This window comes from Pseudonaja textilis, chromosome 1, assembly GCF_049901715.1.
Source record: "Pseudonaja textilis isolate UNSWEBS1 chromosome 1, rPseTex1.2, whole genome shotgun sequence".
NCBI classification, from domain to species: Eukaryota; Metazoa; Chordata; class Lepidosauria; order Squamata; family Elapidae; genus Pseudonaja; species Pseudonaja textilis.
The window spans coordinates 48,021,888-48,044,535 of NC_141990.1; the positions used below are offsets into that span (position 1 = coordinate 48,021,888).

A 22,648-nucleotide genomic window follows, 5' to 3' on the forward strand; every position below is an offset into this window, starting at 1 on the left:
GATGAAAACAAAAGCTATATTTAGCATCTATATATTTTCTTGATTAAAATTAAATATTCCCACAGTATTATTTAAAATATTTCATATGAAAAGGAAACAACAGGAAAGTAATCTGTTCAATTTAAAGAGACCTTAGTGCACAACAAGGGAGCTGATGAAGAAAAGTTACAATAGAACAATGAATCAAATTCTAGCAAGGGTGGTGATGTCCAGGCTAATAACATCTAGGGGGCATTCTCTGTCAAGACATCTTGATTTTAACATAAACCTAAAACTGGAAAAACAGAAAACTGAAAATTTTAAGTAGAAAAAACTGAGGCACCACCTGTCTTAGCACTGTCCAATCCAAGAACCAATGTTTCCAGGAAAGCTGCTGTTATAGATACTTCTTAATATCAAAAGACTGATTTTTGGGTCACATGCAAGAGAGCTGTTTTCTCTATTGTTCCCAGGTGTAAGATAGAATCTTTCTGGTGCTTAGTTTATTTATTTATTTTAATTTATAAAACCTGTCCAATAGCTAATGAACTGATATAGGGAAAATTCTTGAAAAAGATTGCTGCTAAAAATGAAAAGGATTATCCCAAATCGTTGCAGCTAGGGTTAACTATGATTATGGAATGGAAACCATATTGCTCTGGTAGATGAATGGCACTTGGGTCTGGATATCAGAAGTAAGCCTTCATCTGTCTTCAATACATCAACCTTGGCATCTTTATGAACTGTCTCTGAGATCATGAAAACACGGGGAATATGGAGTTGCAGTGGCTCCATTCCTTCATAAGCAGACAGTTCTAGTCAGTATGGAGAGGGAAGGAGAAATTGACCCAGCAGCTGTTCTCATGTGATCCATTTCTCTGTCTCTCCCTCTCCCTTGCTCCTTAACATCTACATGAAGATACTGGGTCAGGTCACTTGAGGTGAGATATCAGTGAACCTTTGACATGCAAGGAGACATACCTTGATCCCAGACCAGCAAAATGTATGATAGGAAACTTGAAATGTCCCAGTCAATGGAATACTAACTAATTAATCTGAATGGAATAACAGAATAACAGATGAAACTTCTATGGGAACAAGAAGTTATCTGGATTACTTTGGTTGCAGGTTGATGCAGAAAAGTTGATAAAAGTCAGTCATGATGAAATGTGAAGCTTGACACAAAATAGTTGTGGTGTGAAATGCAGGAGCCCACCTGGTTTTGTGCAGACTAGATGAGCACATGTCATCTCTCTTATGAGAACTGCACTAGCTGCCAATTTGCTCCCGAGTCCAATTCAAGGTGCTGGCTATTCATTTTAAAGCCCTGCATGGCTCAGGACCAGGTTATTTAAAGTCCATTTTTACCCAGTCCAACTCACCTGAGTGAGGAGGCAGGAAATGTTACAGGTCCCCTCTCTTAAAGAGGTACATCTAGTAGGACCAAGAAGAAGGGCCTTCTCCATAGTGGCTACCTCATTATGGAACATCATCCCAACAAAGATAAGATTGCATCCCACTTTGACACACAGAATCTTTGCAAGATGGTGAAGACCCACTTGTGCCAATGGACCTGGAGAAACCAGACCGTGGTGGAGCCCATCAAGTGGCTTATTAATTGTGGTTGCCAAGGGGAGGTGGCAGGTTATTGCTAAATAGCAAAAGCACTTAGAATTATGTAGTGCTTCACAGTGCTTTACAGCCCTCTCTAAGTGGTTTACAGAATCAGCCTATTGCCCCCAACAATCCGGTTTCTCATTTTACTGACCTCAGAAGGATGGAAAGCCGAATCAACCTTGAGCCAGTTACCATAGAACTCCTGGCAGTTGGAAGAATTAGCCTACAATACTGCATTCTAACCACTGTGCCACCAAGGCTTATTGATTTTTTAAATGATATTTATGTTTGTAAGCTGCCTGAAGTCACTGAGAGTGAGTTGGGTGGCTATATAAATTTTCACAAACAAACAAGTAAAGTTGAAAGAGCTCAGTGCATGGCAACTACATTAACCAATGAAGTCCTATGTGAAGTTGCCTATGTGAAATCACCAATTAATATTAGGAAATAAACAAGGGGGGAAAGCATGTAGATTATAATTTATTGAATATTTTCCAACCCCTTTATCTAATTTACCAGTAACTGTGTTGTGTGTAGTGAAGCAGTATATTGTATCTTTACATGTATGCATTTTTCCATCTCCCCTCATGATAGTTTATCTAGTTTGTATCTATATTTGCTCCTTCTGGAAGGATAGAGGGATTTGAGAATTAATCAGTCAGCAGCATTACAACTCAGTGCCTCGTTGTCTCTCCCATAGGAGAATTTTTGAGACTGGGAGAATTTTTCTTGAAACATCCCCTGGCCTGATCTGACATAATTTCAATTCAGCTTTTCTTTTCCCAGCTTCTTTCCTCTTCCCAATTTGCTGTCATTCAATTCAGTTTTCAGAGAGTCATCCTTCTCATAGACAGGCAGAATTCTGGGCCCCCTTTTTATCATTCTAGTGATTGGGAAGAATAAAAATAAGGATAAACAAACCTGGGCAGTATATGGATCTAATGCTTGCACCATAGGAGCCTGGATGTTTTCAGGTCTTGAGGGCCTTGTGATGACTTCTACCCAAGAACTGCTGTTAATGCCACCTTGGAAAGTGCTTGCCAATATTCTGTATTCATATTTTTTCCAAGGGCTAAGACCGGTACTTTTGTCTAGATAACTCTTGGAACAATTGGAAGGAAAAGAGGCTACTGCGGATACTTGTTCTGTTCCCTTTATTCTCCTCTCTATTGTGAAGCTTTCAACTGGTCCATTTAAATGAAGCGGAGATTGCCATGACACAAGCACAGATGTTGGTGTGTCTGAGTATAATTCTGGAGCAGGGATGTCTTCAGGTGCATCTGGAAGGGTTTGTATAGGTAGGCTCTCAGAGGAAAGGGAGCACCCTTTGGAAGTGCATCCTTCTACTTGAAATCGGTAAACTGTATATGGTTGCAAGAAAGATGCAATATATTTTGCTCTAGCTCCTGGAACAGTAGCATGCAGATGGCTGTTTTGATAGATGTTGTAGTGGGTGACAATGCCATTTGGCCTTAAAGGAGGCTGCCAGGAAATGGTTGTTTCTCTGGCTTTCACTTCCAGGATTAGTGGTGGGTCAATAGGACCTGGTTCTACAACAGAAGAAGGGTTGTGGGGGAGAATAAGATCATTGTTCCTAATGTGCAGCTACATAATGCAAAAATGAAACTTTTTCACTGGAAAATACCTTTGTTTCTTAAAGGCAATATAAGCAATGGAGAGAACCCATCCACAAGTTCCTTTTACTGTAATGAATGCAATAGCGAACAGAGATTATGTAACTATTTATTCTTTGAAACTTATCATTTAGTTCTCAGGTGAATTGAGAATCCCATTGGTCCTATTTTATAATAACGTTATAATATAATGCAATTTGTTCAGTTTGGGCTTAATATGATGAGTGAAACCATCCATTATGATTTAACAGTATATAAACCAGCCCCATGGCTAATCCTGGCTTAACTCAACCATTATAGTCAGTGATTCTACAGAGTATTAACTTAACCCACTTGTACAATGATTTAGAGGAATACATTATGGATTCTGCTAGTGGAATATATTCTTTAGGGACTCTTCTCAGAACACTGCCACAGGCAGAAAGCAATTCTGATTTTCCATTGTAATTCCCAACTTCCATGACCAGATTTTATGGAAAGATGGAGAACTGAAGGTACAAGTGACATGTGGGTGAATGTTAACTCCTCTCCCATTTATTCAGTGAAAAACTTCCACTGAATAAAAAGTCTCCCATGGCTGAGAGGACCCATCCAACAAGTAGAAAAGTTTGCTGAATACAGACCCCTTCTAATTAGGAATCACTATAGTATTGTTCTTCCCATAATTAAAACAAGATCAGGAATTCAATTTTGGTATCCTACTAACGTGAACTGCAATGGAAAAAATAGTGTCAGAGAAGAACTATTTGTTTGCCTTCTAGGGTTAGTTTTCTTAAAGGCTAGTCTAAATGAGACATCTTTCCTAAGTGAAAGTTTGGTATGATGCAACAGGAAACTTCCCAGATCTTTTAATATTAATAAGAACTTTCTATATTATTTCTAATACCAAAAGCACCTTTCTACTATCCATTGTTCTATGCAAACATAAAAGGAGATGCAGAACTAGGCTAAAATATATGAAAGAACTCTCAAGAGAATTCCCCTTGTACTCCACCCCTATTATATTAGAAGAACAGTCAAACCCTTGGGAGAAGACGATGAGCAGAGGGGACAAGTGAAAGCTTGCCTGCTATAATCCACTCCATGGCCAAATGGACTCATCTGAAGCAATTAATGAATTTTAGGAATTAATTCATGATTTTAAGAAAAAATATATGAAACTGGTCAAGAATCATTTTTTTAACTTTTGCTGTTGTTCTTTCAGAACACATTCTTAATTACTTTCAGCACACCATTGTAACAAGCCTGCTTGTTTCATATCCCAGAAAAGCTATTCCTATGCTTCTTGTTGCATATGCAATATTTATGCTCTCGTCTGTTTATCATTCTAATCCATTTTTTGCAATTTATCTACTCCCTGTTAATATTGTAGGTGATTTTTTACTGTGACTGTGACAGAAGCTGCCGATTTAGCTCTTTCACCTACTGATAAATAAACAATGCACAGATCTGACCTTTAGGTTAACAGGTTTTATGCTTGCTCCACTCAGCACTCTAACAGATTCAATTATCATAAAGGTTCAGGAGCTTCCATGAATACTGAAAAAGATGAACCATATGCCCGCATAGGTGTCGTAGAACAGCAAATACTCAGCAACTGCCCCCCCCTTGAGAAGTCCCTTAATTGTAAATAATTTCATCATGCGACACAATCAAGTCACCTTGAATGCAAAATCCCTCACCCTGTGGAGGCAAAACGTTATTTAAGCTTTAGTGGGCTGCGTTAAATTCTGCAATTTGAAGGGCTGTTAAGTTTTTCAATTGAAATTTCATTTAAAATGCAGGTGCTTTTTATTATATTGAGGCTTTACTACTCTCTAGGTACAAGCAAGAACATGGTGCAAAAACACAAATCTGGCTCAATCACTGATCAGTAACAGCTGTAATTCCAGAACATTTAGCATTCTTATAAACCATCTCGTGAAATCTATAAATTGTTGTCAGGGGTCAGCTGCCCACCTATTCTGCTCATAGCATTTTTGGTGTTTATGAGATTTTGTGTTAACTCTAGATTTTGTTGAAAATCTTTTGAAAATATATTCTTGAGTACTGTAATCATTTAAAAGAGTTTTCAAGGCTCCCCCCCCCTTCATAGAATCAGATGTTCACATTTTCAAAGGCACCAGTGCCAGGGACCTTGAGTTACATTCTGCAGCCATTTGAAAGAAGGGGAAAAGTAAGCTAGTCATGAAGCATTATATCAGTATCTTCTTTTTTTACCTGATAAATCAGTGCATAGCTTGCTTATAACAGCAATTACCCCTATGTAAGTTTCTGTGAAATTCCTGTGAATACAAATTTTAGGCGACTGCTTCTATAAGTTGCAAAGTTACATGTTAGAAGGTGGTTAAAATATACAAGTAATATTCAAAATTATTCTGGAAAGTTTTAGAAAGTATTTGGATCTTCATATTTGTATTAGGATTGGTTTTTCCATAGTTCCCAAAATGATAACTAGATTTAAATAATTTTGAAGGGGAAAAAAGGAATATCTTGTTAAGATTTAAGGTACAGAAAGTGATAGTGATTTTTGGAAAGTCAGCTTAAAGCAATTCAGCTTTCAAGATTCATTTTCTACAGGACTAGTCAACAACTTACTAATTAGGCATCTATCTGGACAATTGGACTGTGGTTATCTGCAGGAAGAAAATAACCAAGCAGTTTGTTTTTTCTTATGATAAGTAAGATAAAGCTTTCATACCTACTGCTAGCATTATAGGTACAACATTTGGGATAATGAGATGAACTTGTATTACTAACCCCTGCTGAGTTTAGACATAGCCCTTTTAACATTATCTGCTATAACTTATGAGAACAGAGGCTTAACTTAATTTTCTACTTTGCCTCTCTCCCCCCCAAAAAAACATTAAAAAGGAAAGGATACCTTTTTACATTCATTTGCTATTGCTCCCTTTTTAAAATGGCAACACTTAAAAAAAGATAACTTAATTCAAACATGTCACATCCTTGACCTAGGAATAATTTTCATACATGAAAGAGGAATAGGATGATACACTTATTACAGTGCATGCAGAAAAGGCAAGTCTTAGCAACCAAAGCTCCTGACTGTTGTCTACAATTAAGGCAACTGTGAACATGAGACCCAGCCTGGGAGCTCTGCTTCAAACATCTTTGTGCAAAAAGTTAAAAAAATAGCAAAATGGAGGAATATACCGGTTACATGATTTGTTTAGGGACAGGCTGATACTTCAAATAGACTACTTCAAGGAATCAGGTCTAACAAGACCAGCTGGTTATGCTTGGGAGCTTTTCCCATTTAAAGAACCCACCTAAGTGATTTTGATGCTGGAATAGCACTCTGTGAGAACCTGACGGCCATATATCTTAGATTAAACCCAGAAGGCAAGTTCAGAAATGTCTACTCTTGCCCAGAACTATTTGGTTGCTAGTAAAGATCTTAACTATATGTTACTCAAACTATTGTATCTGTTTGATATGTTTGTAACTGTCAATTGGGCAAAATGTGCATCAAAGGGCAACCATTTTTAAACCAAGGTACCTCAATTGAGCTAACTTGCAGAATGTGTCCAAAATCTGGAACTGATAACTTTCACAAAATTAGAATTTGACAAATTTGTGGCTACTTCAGTGCTGCCACCCTGCCATTTCAGCCACAGTCACTTAATTGACATTTCCAGGGTTCAATGCCAGCTTCCTACAAGGAAAGTCACTGGGGAAGAAGGCAGGAAGTTGGAAGTCACTCATGCTCTCCTTGCTTTTTTGCTTACACACAGCCATTCAGTTTCACTGTTTAGGTAAGGAAATATCTCTGAAATGATGACCCAAAAGGTCATGGGCTGCCTAATATTCTATGACAATGAATGGTTCACTCTTACACTGATTTCAAACTACCTGTTACTGAACTCTAGTCTAAATATCCAGGACAAACAATACTTTAGAGAATTGAATTGGCACTGCTGGAAAAAGAATTAAAGTTTTATCTCATCATTTTGTTAGATGAATAGATACTTTGGCAGTCTGTCTCTGTCTGTGAAGACACCATAAGCTAGCATGATCCTGCTTGGCTGACTGGGTCACCACAATTATGTAAAACACAACTATTAACTCTAATTGGAATAGTTTGCTAATATAATACAAAGCTCTCAATATGAAAAAAAAAAAAAGGTACGCACCCAGTAGCAGCAATCACTTTTTAAAGTAAGAATTCATGGGTGAAATGACATGAAAAAGATGGTTATAAAATTTTAATGGAATGATAAAAGGCAAAAGTCAGCCTCTCAGCAGAATTCTTAAAATCTCTATATATCACAATCAGGTCCTTAACTGTAAAATCAATGTGGAATAGAATGTGTTGTCAATGCAGTTATCACTGTATGGGAGCCTGCAAGAGTTTGACAGTAACACAATCTTGCCTGCCAGGGCTGAAAATAAAATAATAAACTCCTGTTACTTATTAGGAATTGTTTATAGAGCCAACTACAGCAGATGAGTGGAAGGGGAGGGGCATATCACTTAATGCCTTTGATTGATTCCTCAGGCTATTTCATTATTACATTAATACTGGAAGGTAGTTTCATTTTGCCAAATGAAATTATCTTTTATGGGAGGCTATTTTGCTTGTCTGCTTCAAAAGTTCAGACTCTATTTAAGAAAAGGAGGTATAAAATTATCATTAATCTTTTCTAATCATCTTACTAGAGACAAGTGTTTATTTACTTACTAGTGCAGAATTATCTTCTGATGGCCAGGCAAGATGGGAATCATAGAATTTCTTGATATATGCAGTGGGCAACAGAAATAGATTATTGCATTTTTAAAGGTAATGAGAGGTATACTTTTCAGAGGTCAGGCAGAACATATCTGTAGGAGACTGGTGTTTAGTGAACTTTCCAAAGCAGAATCATACATTTAATCAAACTTTGCAACTCAAAGAATATAAAGTGAGTTCCAGACAATTGCCACTTCTACGGTTAAAAAGCTAAAATAAAAAATCTAACAATAATACTTAATATTTAAGAATCCATCCAATTATGGGGTTTGAAAGAATCCTGGTTTGTTTCTTAAAGAGCTTTATAACAGGCTGACATTCAGCTGACATTTTTTTATTAATGGTATTGTCAGAAAAAAAGTCTACTTGTCTTTTTGTAACAAAGATATTAAAAACCTAATATAGGTTTGGAAGGAGTGGCTCAGAAGACACATACTACTATAAACAAAGGCAGACTGTCCTATTGTCCCTGACAGATTTCACTGATGGATTTGCTTTTGTCTCCAATATCCATTGTATTTATTACATTTCTAAAATGCACCATAAATTCTGTTGCTGAATTCTATTGAGATGTGTGTTTAAACTGGGGGGTAACTATCTTAGTTGGCCTATCCTGGCAACTAATGGAGTCATTTACAATTGCTTGTCTGTAAGCCAAAGAATTGGTTTGGGACTGCTGCTCCCAAGACAGTTGTCTTAAGTGACAGAGTCTGATTTTCTGTGGATGGATATACTTGGTATTATTTAAGATCTAGAAAAGGGATAATTAGGTTAAACCTTGAATAACTTGAATCTTTCCTCCACATCCCCATATCCCATCCCCATCTAATCTTAGTAATTTTAATTTTTACACATTCAGCTAAAATCAGCAACAACTCTGGAATGAATTGAGGAGTACACAAAAAGGTTTCAGGTGGCCTCATTTGGGATCATGCATATATTATAACCACAATATAAATCTATCACTGCTATCTAGCTCTCAAGTGGTGAGCTGCTCTTGGAGAGAAGTTTGTGAAATAGAGTCATTCATTCCCTGGAAGTAGGGCACAAATTGCATGCTGAAGGATAAATATTTAGTGTTTAGCATCCTTAGTTAGAAGAATCAAGTAATGGGAATGAGACTAACAGGGTTGATAAACTTTTTAGGATTGTAGCATAATTAATGCAATTAAAAAGTTATGATATCCTTCCAGGATGTGCACTTATTTATCTATTGGTCTGAGGTTTTTCTCACTCTCTTCCAATGTATAAAAAAATTAAAATGTTTTAAAAGACAATATTAAAAAACATTTTTATTTTTATAATAAAAATTACATAGGAGCCAGAGGATAGGTTCTTTTAACATTTATATTACCTGTAAAGAGAATGTTTTTAAAAAACAGAGGGCTTTGACCAGAATCTACATACAGCCTTACATAGTCAAAAAGCATAGTAATAGCTTCAGTAATCATAATAAATGCTATGACCATTAGATTGACTTTTACATTGTATGTCCTGCAAAAGTACACTGTATCCTTTTTCAAGCTACTTACTATCCTCTTCTGTATCTATCAGAGTCCAGTTGCTGAATGTATCACCATATTCATTGCAGGCAATAACTCTCAACTCATAAGATGTATATGGTTGCAGATCCTTCAGTATGTGATGTAAATAAATTGTTGGTTTAGAAAACAATCTAAAGGAAAAATACATATTTTAAGATTAGAAATACAAGATCACAGGGGAATACTGTATAGACAGGACTGGTGCATTTCAGATAAACCACCTCATATCAGTTTGGATCTCTTCTGAATATACAGAGTATTTACCTACTTACTCTGTATTATTTTCTGAGCAGTTCTTAAATCTTATTTGCAGTCGGTATGTGGGTAAGCCTGGAGCATTGTTGCGAACTGGTGTAGACCAGAAAACCTGAAGACTGGTTGGAGTAGCAGATGAAAGTCTAGGAGGCAACATGCCATCTGGAGCTGTTCGAAAAACATGGATGAATTAGAGCAGAAAAAGATGTGGGCAACATATGCTGGATGGAATTAAAATACTCAATACACTGGAAAACTGATATTGAGGATCAACAGCAATTAAAGCACAGTTTAATTTAACATCTGTGTGTGCTACTGTAGAATTGGGCTACATACTTCTTATATTATAATAATGTTATCATAGTACATCCATACTAATATAAATCCATAGATAGATTAATATGTGCTGCTCTCAAATTTATAATGCTGTGTATCTATCTCATCATCTGAAAACAACTGATTTGGCTCACCTGAGCATGATTGCTATCTGGTACAAGAGAACTTAAGAAATCAGCTTCAGAACCAATGACTAAAGATACCTGCTTTTTCTATCCTCAGCAATTACAAGCTATATAATAAGCCATCTTGCTAACTTCTAGTTCTAGTCAAATGGTAAGCCAAGCATGATCAGAAGGAGTGCAATGTTATATGATAACATGACACCACTTATTAATTATATTAATTGCACACAAATCACATTCTATTCACATTTCAGGGTAGATGAAAGTAGACCTTTGAAATTAATGAAGTTCTAAGCAAAAATACAATAGTAATCACAATGATAGGAACAGAAAAAGAATAATTAAGCTAAAACGTCAAAAAGAGGTTTCAGCCTGATGCAGAAAGGAATTCATTGTTGTCCTTTGTCTCAGAAGATATTCAAAAAATAAGGTGCAATTTTTATAGACAGAATATATGAAAAATCTTACTTAGGCTATTTTAACAATAGTTGATTAATAACAACTTCTGATTGATTCAATACTGATTGATTAATAACAACTTCTTTGAAATGTTGTTTTAGATATTGGAAGTCAATTAGATTTTAAATGTAAGAGTTACATTTGCACTTTTGACTGAGCTTGATGGCTGGGATTTAGAAGTCATTTTCAGAATTCAAACTTCTAAAACACATCTAAATGCTAGTTCTGACATTTGTGAGAGATTTGAGAGCAATTATAAAATAGTGAAAAGATTGGTAAACAGAACAGAAATTCTGTTGAATTTGTTTAATCAAATGCTGTACATGGAACACTTGATGTCCTGAGAATTTATTGATAATTAAGCTTTCAAAGCCACCATTCCTGTTTCATAAGCCATGGTTTAACAATAGTGAAATGAGCATTGGATCCTAGTGTTGCTTCTCTGTCCCTGTTCTCTCTGCAGAACATAAGCTGGTCTTGTCATTAAATTTTTGCCTTGTCTTAATCCAGAGTTCCTATTAACGAATTTTGTAATAGTAAATTGCAAGTGTCTCAGAATACAAAAAAAGGGCAGCTTCTGTTGCCAAAAGGTTACCTGCTTCTGGTTTATATGTAGAGCAGTGCAGGTTGTTCCTATTGCATTAAAAGTTATCTATAAGCTACATATAATTTCTGAAAGGCAACCTTCCACTCAATCACCCTCCACAACTCCTGACTGCACTCCGAGGATCTAAATGGAATCTCTAACATGCTTTTTTCCAAGGTACTTTGAAAAACTGGATCCACTGTTAAACTAATCAAGAGCATCCAACAGCTGATCACCTATTACAGTAGTTCAAACTTCTCATTATTAAAAAATGTCACATATTTTTATGAATAGGAACTTGATGGGAGTATTCCCCCTTTCATTTCTTTAGTCTTAATATTTCCTGTAAAGACTGGATTCATACAAAAGCAATAATTATAAGGGAGCAATAATTTTTCTGTCACTTTCTTAATAGAAGAGCCATTTACCTATCAGGATGATATATTGCCTTGAACAAACAATGATACTTCAACTGCCCTTTTTGAAGTTTACTACATCCCTCAAGGGGCAACCACTCCATTGGTAACCTACTGAATCAACACATCTTGTCCAATAAATGCTCAATTAGCATGGCAAAATAGCATACAGCAAGTATATTGGAAAAGTGCAATGGGTGAAGAATTTAATTTTATTTCTCCTTAGCAGCATAAACTAGTCAATTTTGCTATTTTGGAGATTAGGCAAGGGTTAAGAAATTAAATACCACTGCAAATTCTTGTGGGGAAAAGGACAGGCTTTGCATAAAAATAAATGAACTATTAAGAGATTTGTACAGCCAAGTTGCACATGTGGACCCAGAGCCCTGGTATATACCAACACAGCTAGCCTTAATCTGACTTAATAAAACGAATGATACTATATTAAGAACATTTTGTTCTTCCTTCATTGACAAATCTGATCGATAAAACAGGAAGAATGTTTAAGATTTTAAAAATTCTAATATCTAATGTAATTGAGAATTTGGGGGTCCTTATTTCAAAATCTGGGAAAATAAAAAGAAACAATTTTTTATTACTGAATTTCAGTTGAGTTTCTTTTTTTCCTAACAGCTCCCCTAACATAGCAAAAAATATGCAAACTGTGCTCAATGCAGTAAGATCATCTAAGCAGTGAGAACTTCATACAGTTGGTGAACTTATCAAACTGAGACATTTCTTTCTAAAGAAGAAAGAAACTAAGATTTTAAATAATGCAATAAAATGGGTATGTGACTAATTTTTAAATGCCATTTCAGATTTGTCATATATTTTTCACATATATAATGTGAAAACAAAAGTCATTGAAGAATACCTGAAAAAATGGAAGAAAAATAAAAAGGTCAATATTTGTTCATTTATTCAATCAATCAATTTATAGGGCAGTTCCTTTCATTTATAATTCTTATGTGACTTATAATAATAGAAAAGAAAATTAAAAAACACATTAACAAAAAGGAACAAACAATATATAGCCAAACAATAACCTTTTTACCTAAATTCATCTTAATCATGTGCAGGAGAACAGCCATGTCTTAAATGTTCTACCAACATTTGGCAAAGTCAAGTCTTTCCCAATCTTAAGGGGTATTCTGTTCCACTGGACACACACTGTGATAGAAAAGGCATGCTTTTTGGATTCCATCAGATTACATTTGTAAGTGAAAGGATTATCTTGTCTGGTAAGATAGGGCAGCCAGAGATAAACAGCTGGTTCTTCAGGTAATCTAGTGCCTGATACTTGTGGCATCATGTTGCTGTCATGTGATGTTTCACAACATTTATCACCTGACCTGCACATGACACATCCGGCCCATGGTCCATCAGTTTGACACCCCTGACCTAATGCAATGCCAATAAGGAGTCTATAGATTGCATTCAGCATCATGAATTATACTAAATTACAATAGAAAACTAGGTGTTTAAATACTAAGGCTGATAAGCCAAACATGAGGTTACAGAAACTCAAACAGTTATAAAATCCTGGCAAATCAGGTCATAAAATGTCAGGAATGACTGAAAAAATGAACAGAAACAACAATAAATCAACTCTGTAGCTAAGTTAAACATCAACATGGACAAATGACCACTGACCGGAGACTACAATCATAGTGAAAGGTAAAGGATGCAACATTTCCTATTTCAGTCTTTAGTACAGCAGACTGTAGTATACCAGAGGACACTACTGTGATCAGCTCATAAGGACTGAAGTGTTTACCAGCGGAAACAAATATGACTTTGTGAATAATGACAAGTAGACCTATTTAAGTAATTTTGTATATATATTCCAAATCCTAATTTTGCTGATGTAGCTAAGCATGTAAAGTAATTGTAAGTATATCGATAGAAAAAGATGACTGACAGTTTTTTTTAGGTGCTCACTTCTTGTAGCTGGTGTGTGGAATTGATAGTTAATTTATTTAGCTTTCTTTCACAAAACTAGGATTTTCAGTATCCCTTGTTTTCTGAGCTTGCAAATCACACAAGGACTATTTGCAAACATATTTATATGTTTATCATCCTTCCTGAAACTGATGTGGTAAACGGTGCACAGAACTTTAAAAAATGCCAATAAGCAATTAGTTGACTGATTAATGATTATAAATACATGTCAGAGATACACTCAACGAAATTTATGGCTGTCCAGAAAAGCCAATTAGATGTCATGCTGTTTAAATAGATACCTAGCCAACAAGCCACAGAATAATGAGCTTCCAAAAGAAGAATTAAACAACAAAAATGCATTTATAAAGGACTTCATATGCCAAACCAAACTTATGAATACATTTCTTAACAGAGCTTTCAATACTTACAATTCTTCAAAAATTTATCAAAATCACCTCCATTTAAAGATGCATAGATTGAAAAGTAACCCAAGTAGAATTCTATGGAATTATTATTCTACAACTGTATCTTTTCATACTGCTGAAGCTTATTGTGGCATTAAATGTTGGGGCCAATTGATTGGTTTGTTAATTTCTGCGCTTGCCATCTTAAAACATAGTGCTTCACCCAGGCATTTGATTAAACTTGTACTATAGTACCTTTCGATCTGCCTGGATATTGTCTTGAATTTCAATGTCAGTTTACTTTTGATGTTTTTATTGAACAATGTTTTGTTTTTATGCAGGTACATCATCTCATTTATTTTGAAAAATATAGATTTATTGAAAGAAAAAAATAATTACAGAAATGTCAAATCATTTAAACAAAATTCATTAAAAGACAGTAGTTGAACAAGGATGCGTTTAATTCTGGGCCAACTGCTGTTTCCAGATCAGTAAGGTCATGTCATAGTCCTCAAAGATCAATTTTAGAAAGAGTTAGAACAATTCTCTTTATAGGTTATTTTGGTTTTGGTTTTGTGGAAAATATCAAACTGCATAATTATAATTGCAGTCTTTATAATAGACAGCACCTCCCACATAATGGTTGAATTTATCTTTGCTCAAGTATTCTGTACATGCCCTTGTTAACATGCCATTCACAAAGCACAGTGTTTTCTAAAGTTTTGTACAAATAGCCCAGAGTAGGAATGATCAATGCATGAAAGAAAAGCAAATGTGATGGATTCATTTGCCCAACTCTTTGACTGGTAATACTATTAGGTTTTCTGCACAAAAGCCATGTGCATCCTAGTTATGTGCATCAAAATGCAGGTTACAAAACTGGATATGTAACATTGGTACACAGAAGCATATCAAACCAGAAAGAATAAACCCAGCAGATAGGACTGATATGCTGATTATTCAGTACTTAATCATCTGCAAAAGACTCTTTCCTATTGCATCCAGTGGGAACAGATGAACACCTTGGAAACCTATCAATTAAATGGCATTTTAAAGAAATGTCCATCAAAATACACATTCTAGATCACAAATTAAGTGAACTTAATTTGTGAAATATAAAGTGAATATAAATATGTAAAATATTTTTCATATATCTTTCAAATGTATAATTCTGTGTTCCTCTCCCATTCTTGTTAACATTAATCCATAAGTATTCCAGCATTCATATCTTCAAATGAGACAAAATCTATAATCAAGCAATAATTATTAAGTGTAATGTTCAAGTTGTATTATAGCTTGTAATACTTGCTTTGTTCACAAACTGTTTGAAGTATCTGCTATTTGAAATAATCTATAATCTCATGTGTGTAGACCACTGAATTGCATGTCAAATTCAGATAAAACTCATTTTTATTATTTTGGCTTTTCTCTCCCCCTTCCTTAACAAAAATCTAATTTACTTGTTGTTCCCTTAGGTACATAGTACACAGTTCATAATTCATTTGATGTAAAATGTCAGTTTAGATTTTTGCACTTCTCTGATATATGGGAAAAAAACATGTACATTTCAATTTTCTTCTAGGAGTCTGCCAGCAACTCTCGCCCCTCCCCCATGCAATTGAGTTGCTCAGAGTTTTGTGTTAAATTAAATATAGAAACTGTGAGGAATGATATTTACAAGACATACAAAACAAATATATGAATCTGTGAAAAAGATAATATTTTTCCTACCAGAAAGTGATCTCTCCCAAAGAGCATATTTGATCCTTGAGTTATTTCTCAATTATAATTTAATACATCAGAATCACCAGGGGCTTTCACCACATTCATATACAAAGAAATATTATCATACATACATAAATAACTACTCATCACAGAATTCCTTTTTGGTATAAGAAAAGTATTAGAAAAGGAGTAAGAAATTAAAGGCATGAGATAAGAAAAAGAAAATGAAATACATCTACATACCTCTCTACATCCTTGATTCTATCAGACCTATGTATCACGTTCAAACTGCTCAGTGCTCCCTTTCAAAATAACTAAATCAACCCATTCACCTTTCTTGGTCTTCTTCTTAACCCATCCACTCTATGTTCTTTCATTTCATGATTCCTACCTCCTCTGTTCTCTGTAAATGATCATTATGCCCATTTCATACTAGTAATTCACTGAGGTATTAAATCCCTATTATTCCAGTAGCCATGTTTCCTTGACCTAACACTTCTTGATTTCTGTCTCATGCTTAAGTGCTTCATTCTCATTCTGTTCATCTTAGTTTTATGTTTCTTGAGGATTTCCGAAATAGAATTTCCATCAGAAATTCATAGGAGAAGGAAGAAAGGAGAATATGAGTCCTTATCAATGTTTGGCAGTGGGTTTGGAAGTTGAGTCATGGTAACTGGTAACTTCCTTGTTGGTTCAAAATGTTTCACTGCTTATCCAAGTAGATTCCCCTCTTTTTTTCCCCTCTTTTAATTTTCTCAATTTTATTTTGATTATCTCATCTCAATTCAAATCATTATATTTATACTTTTGTCTGTTCTGTTTCAATTTCATTTTATCTTTTATCATTAAACAAATTTTCTCCTGTAGTTACTAATTGGAGTATGACACCTTTATATCTTTTACTTACATCCATTCAACTCTTATTTAAACTTCAATATATACCTTAAGTTTATGACCTTCAATATAATACATAACTTCCAATTGAATTCTGCTTGGTACATTCTTATAATACACAGTATATTCTTTAAAAAAAAGATTATAAATATTTGTAATTATAAACCCTCATTCCATTTCAATTCAGTTCTATCATTAATAATCATTAAAATCTTAACATCTTTAGAACTTCTTTTCAATTAAATATCATATTTCCTTAAAGACACATATAATCTCCATAATTAATTTTTCCCTTATTTCTCTTCACATATGTTTTGTAAATCATTAAATATTCATTTTGTTATATTTATTTATTGACAAGCATTCCAATGAATTACGATAGCTATTTTATCAAACATTTTAATCATACATTGTTTCATATTTTCTAAAATTATTTCTGTTTCTAATATAACAATACTATCTTATGTACCTTTGCAGAATCCCTTTTTCCATTAAATTTTCACCCATTATCTCTAAATAGGCCCTGTTTCTCTATATTTTGTTTCTGTCCTTTATAACTTCTTTTCCTTTCTTTGTTCCCTCTCATCTTCTCCCTCCCCTTTTTACCCCCTTGTCTCTCTAGTTCTAATTCTCTCTTCTGCATTTTCCTCTTCTGTTGCTTTCTGATTTTATACTTATTTTTCACTCTATTTTTTTTGTGTGTGTGTGTGGGGGGGGAGAGTTGTTTTTCCCAATCTTAAACTTTCCATTCTCTTTCTCCCCTTTCCTCCCCCCCCCATCTAAGATTACTTGTTCATTAAAGATGGCTTCTTCCTTGTCGCAATCTTCTTGTTCTGCAGGCATTTCTTGTTGTTTCTCATAATTCCAAACCTCCATTTCTAAAAACTGAAATACTAAGCCAGAAGAACCTCTCCCTTCTTGTGCATCTTCTTTGTACTTTTTAAGTTCCATTTTCAGTTCTTCTAAAATTGGAGCCATTTTAAAAAGTTTTAAACAACCACCTGATTGATTTTAGTCATTTAAAATAATAACCAAGAATCCAGAAATCATCAAGTAATCCATATAGTCCAGAGTTATATCTTCTTATTTCTTTTTCGACTTTCTCTTCCTGGGGTTTTTGTTGCAATATTTCAGTTAGAATGTATCTTTTGGAAGTCTTGTTGAGATTTTGCTGTAAGTTCTTTTTTAATTCCAGGCAGTCTCCTCCCTTCCAGATCCTGCCCTTTTATTCTTCCTCTCTCCTTTCCTGTTTTCAAAAGCTTTTAATTATCCAGAAATCTTTATTAACCCTTTGACTTTTTATTTTCAGCATTAAATGCCTATTGATGTCAAAGTGGATTTTTTTCCAATTTCTTGCTTAAGTCTCTTAGCTGTCAGTATAGGAAAAGGAGAAAACCAAATCTTTTCCCTTTTCTCTCTCCTTCGCAGCTTAAAAATCTTCTTAGGGAACAATGTTATTGTTTTTTAACAGTTTCAATCCCAGGGTACCTTATTTGTTGCTTTTGCTGTTTGACCCAGTCAACCAAAACTTTCTCTTCTTATCTTCCTCCTGCACATTCTTTTCCGGTCGAGTTCTTCTTTGTGGTGGCCATTTCTGACCACCGCTGCAACCGCCTTTGGGAAAGGGAGTAATGGCCAGCTGGGGAGGAGAGATGCGGCTCTCCTCGACCCTGCTGGCAGTCTCCCCACTCTTCAACACCTCTACAGGATGGCTTAGCCCTGAAACCAGTCGGCTCAGGGTGCTCCAGCGGCGAGCACGGATCGAAGTCTCGGAGAGATGAGGTTTCGGTCTGTCACTGAAGAAGCTCAAACTGGGAGTCCAGCAGCAAAATGTTTTGAGTCAACAAGAAAGGAAGTCCAGTTGCCATGACTCAGCTTCCAAACAACAAGAATCTTCATTGAAAAAGTTTGGCAGAGAGTGGGTCCTTCCTTCCTTTCCTTTCCTTTCCTTTCCTTTCCTTTCCTTTCCTTTCCTTTCCTTTCCTTTCCTTTCCTTTCCTTTCCTTTCCTTTCCTTCCTTTCCTTTCCTTTCCTTTCCTTTCCTTTCCTTTCCTTTCCTTCCTTGTGCTTTCTTGATTTCTTCTCAGTCAGCTCAATGCACTCCTTGATTTTCTGAAGCCATGGTTCTATCATTTCTCTGTCTGATCTGGACCAGTTGTTTAGAAAGGTTCACTACCTTTTTCGGGCTATGCAATGCAGTTCAGTAGAGGCTGCTTGAACGACATTAGAAGGTTTTGCTTCTGAAGTCTGAAATCTAGAGAAATTGCAATCTACATATAGGGTAATTCAAGGTTCTCCTCTCTCCTGTTTAACATCTAAATGAAACCACTGGGTGAGATTCAATCCACTGATTTGAGATTCAATGTCATAAATATGCCAACGACATCCAGCTTTATATCTCAATACCAATACCAACTATCACAGGTGAAGCTATCAATGTGTATTGGAGTGTTTTGGTCTAGATGAGATGGAAGAAACTTTGGCTCAAGCCTACCAAGGCTGAATGGCTGTGGTTGGAGTTCCTTAAACCCTACCCCAGAGTCTGGGACCTAAGTATTTATAATCTATATTTTTTGAAAATTCATGATACCCTCCTCTACTTTTTTCACACAAAAAGTACCCTGTAAAAGACACTGGACTGGAAGGTACTGTCACAAAGTCACTGAGTTCTGTGGTCAATTGGTGACTTGAACTTCCATCACCATATTATATGGGCTCATCAATTTTTGAAAAAAAGTATCAAGGATTAATGGGGTCAATAGAAAAGCATTGCTCAATATTATTTGTAATGCATGAATTTATTAAATGGATATCCAATGCAGAATAAAGTGAATGGTGCCCTAAAGCAAGTTGAGAATAATTTCTTTAATTACTTTTTACATTGGCTTCTTACAGGAGTATTAATCAATTTTGTGGGTGAATCTTTGCATTCTGAAAGTTCCTGCTGTACATTTTAAACATTGAAAAATGCAAAATGCTTTAATTGGCATTTTACAGAAAGTCACAATGGTGAATTTGCATATGAGAAAGAAAGAAAATAAAAATAACTAATAATACAGTTAAAAAGCTTCTTAGAGAAAAGAATAAAATCACATCATTGTAGTTATCTCTTTGTTCCTTTCCCTTCATCAGAATATCTATCTATCTATCTATCTATCTATCTATCTATCTATCTATCTATCTATCTATCTATCTATCTATCTATCTATGATGTACCTACCTATCTACTATCATCTATCTTCACCCACAAAGAAAAAACATTTTACCATTCAAAATACTAATGACGAATTTTAATGCTTGATTTTCAGTGCTTCTTAAATGCCCTTAAGAATGGCTGGAGATGCATAGCTGATGAAGCATCTGGAGGACTGCTTGTAAGTCAAGAGAAATAAAAATAGCAATCGCACTTAGACTTATATACCACTTCATAATGCTTTACAGCACTCTCTGAGCAGTTTAGAGTGTCCAACTATTGCCTCCAATATATGAGTCCTCATTTTACCAACCTCAGAATGATGGAAGTCTAGGTCAACCTTAAGCCAGTCAGGATTGAACACCTGGTAATACTGCATTCTAACAACTGCACCACCATAGCTCAATAACAGTCACCATGTCCCATTCATGTGCAAAACAGTAACTGCCTGTTCTTTGGATAGAAAATGATAAGCCTCCAGGTGCTGAAGAAGAATGGTGGCCCTGATTCTGCATGTGTGCTGAACAGGATAAACTGCTATATTTCCATGCATTATCCATCCTCAGAAATTTCTTAGAATTTCTTAGAAGGAGCTTGTACAATGTAATTAGGACAGGCAAGCACATTTCTTCCTGATCCAATGATACACGTGTACATCTTCCAGCTTTCTCAAAAACACAAAATGATAGTCCTCCCCTTCCATTCCAATAAGTCTGAAATGCTTTCACATAAGCTGTGTGAAACTGTGTATCTAAACACGGGCCCCCTCTTGTTGAGTATACAGGTGGAACTCGAAAAATTAGAATATCGTGCAAAAGTTCATTTATTTCAGTAGTGCAACTTAAAAGGTGAAACTAATATATGAGATAGACTCATTACATGCAAAGCAAGATAGTTCAAGCCGTGATTTGTCATCATTGTGATGATTATGGCTTATAGCTCATGAAAACCCCAAATCCACAATCTCAGAAAATTAGAATATTACATGCAATCAATAAAACAAGGATTGTACATAGAACAATATCGGACCTCTGAAAAGTATAAGCATGCCTATGTACTCAGTACTTGGTTTGGGCCCCTTTTGCAGAAATTACTGCCTCAATGCGGCGTGGCATGGAAGCTATCAGCATGTGGCACTGCCGAGGTATTATGGAAGATCAGGATGCTTCAATAGTGGCCTTCAGCTCTTCTGTATTGTTTGGACTCATGTCTCTCATCTTTCTCTTGGCAATGCCCCATAGATTCTCCATGGGGTTCAGATCAGGCGAGTTTGCTGGCCAATCAAGCACAGTAATCCCATGGTCATTGAACCAGGTTTTGGTGCTTTTGGAAGTCTGGGCAGGTGCCAAGTCCTGCTAGAAAATGAAGACAGCATGCCCATAAAGCTCGTCTGTGGAAGAAAGCATGAAGTGTTCCAAAATCTCCTGGTAGATGGCTGCATTGACCCTGCACTTAATGAAGCACAGTGGACCAACACCAGCAGATGACATGGCTCCCCAAATCAACACAGACTGTGGAAACTTCACACTGGACTTCAAGCATCTTGCAGTGTGTGCCTTTCCATTCTTCCTCCAGATTCTGGGTCCTTGGTTTCCAAATGAGATGCAAAAGTTGCTCTCATCAGAAAAGAGGACTTTGGACCACTGAGCAACAGACTAGGTCCGTTTTTCTTTAGCCCAGGTAAGACACTTCTGACATTGTTTGTTGTTCAGGAGCATCTTGACAAGAAGAATATGACATTTGAAACCCATGTCCAGGATCCATCTGTGTGTGGTGGCTCTTGATGCACTGACTCCAGCCTCAGTCTACTCCTTGTGAAAGTCCCCAATGCTTTTGAATGGCCTTTTCCTGACAATCCTCTCCAGGCTGCGGTCATCCCTGCTGCTTGTGCACCTTTTTCTTCCACACTTTTCGCTTCCACATAACTTTCTATTAATGTGCTTTGATACAGCACTTTGGGAACATCCAACTTCTTTTGCAATTACCTTTTGAGGCTTTCCCTCCTTATGGAGGGTGTCAATGATGGTTTTCTGCACAACGGTCAGGTCAGCAGTCTTTCCCATGATTGTGATTCCTACTGAATCAGACTGAGAGAACATTTAAGAGCTCAGGAACCCTTTGCAGGTGTTATGGCTTAATTAGCTGATTAGAGTGGAACACTTTGAGCCTAGAATATTGAACCTTTTCACAATATTCTAATTTTCTGAGATTGTGGATTTGGGGTTTTCATGGGCTGTAAGCCATAATCATCTCAATTATGATACATCACAGCTTAAACTATCTTGCTTTGCATGTAATGAGTCTATCTCATATGTTAGTTTTACCTTTTAAGTTGCATTACTGAAATTGCACGAATTACTGAACTTTTGCACGATATTCTAATTTTTTGAGTTTCTCCTGTAGTCAACCAGCTTTTCTTTAACACCAGTGGTTTTTGAACTTGGCCGCTTTAAGACTTGTGGGCTTCAAATTCCAGAATTAGTCAGCCAGTTATGTTCTGCTGTTTGAAGAATTCTGGGATTTGCACAAGTCTTAATGTGGCCAAGTTTGAAGACCCCTGATTTAACCTAATTTTTTTTTCACCAGACATGTGCTTGCATTTTCAAGTCAGAAAGCAGTGAAAAGTGCTGGTAAATTATAGAAACCACTTACCTTTGGCAAGTATGAATACAGATAATAATCAGTGCCAAGCCCTGTTTTTTATGCTGCCAGTTTCAATTAATGAGCCATCTAGATTTATGCCAACAGATTTGTACATGTTTTTAGTTGTTTAATCCAGATCTGTGT

The 22,648-nt window shown here is 35.8% G+C and overlaps 1 protein-coding gene across 1 annotated transcript in view; it reads right to left on the reverse strand.

Annotated features, from left to right (window-relative positions):
• Positions 1 to 22,648, reverse strand: part of USH2A (usherin) — a 485,796-nt gene that overhangs the window by 158,821 nt on the left and 304,327 nt on the right. Inside the window, exons 39-41 of the mRNA XM_087933437.1 lie at positions 9,797 to 9,947; positions 9,513 to 9,655; positions 2,518 to 3,146 (exon numbers count right to left, since the gene is read on the reverse strand). Of these exons, the coding sequence (XP_087789563.1) occupies positions 2,518 to 3,146; positions 9,513 to 9,655; positions 9,797 to 9,947 (923 nt within the window). The remainder of the gene's footprint in view (positions 1 to 2,517; positions 3,147 to 9,512; positions 9,656 to 9,796; positions 9,948 to 22,648) is intronic.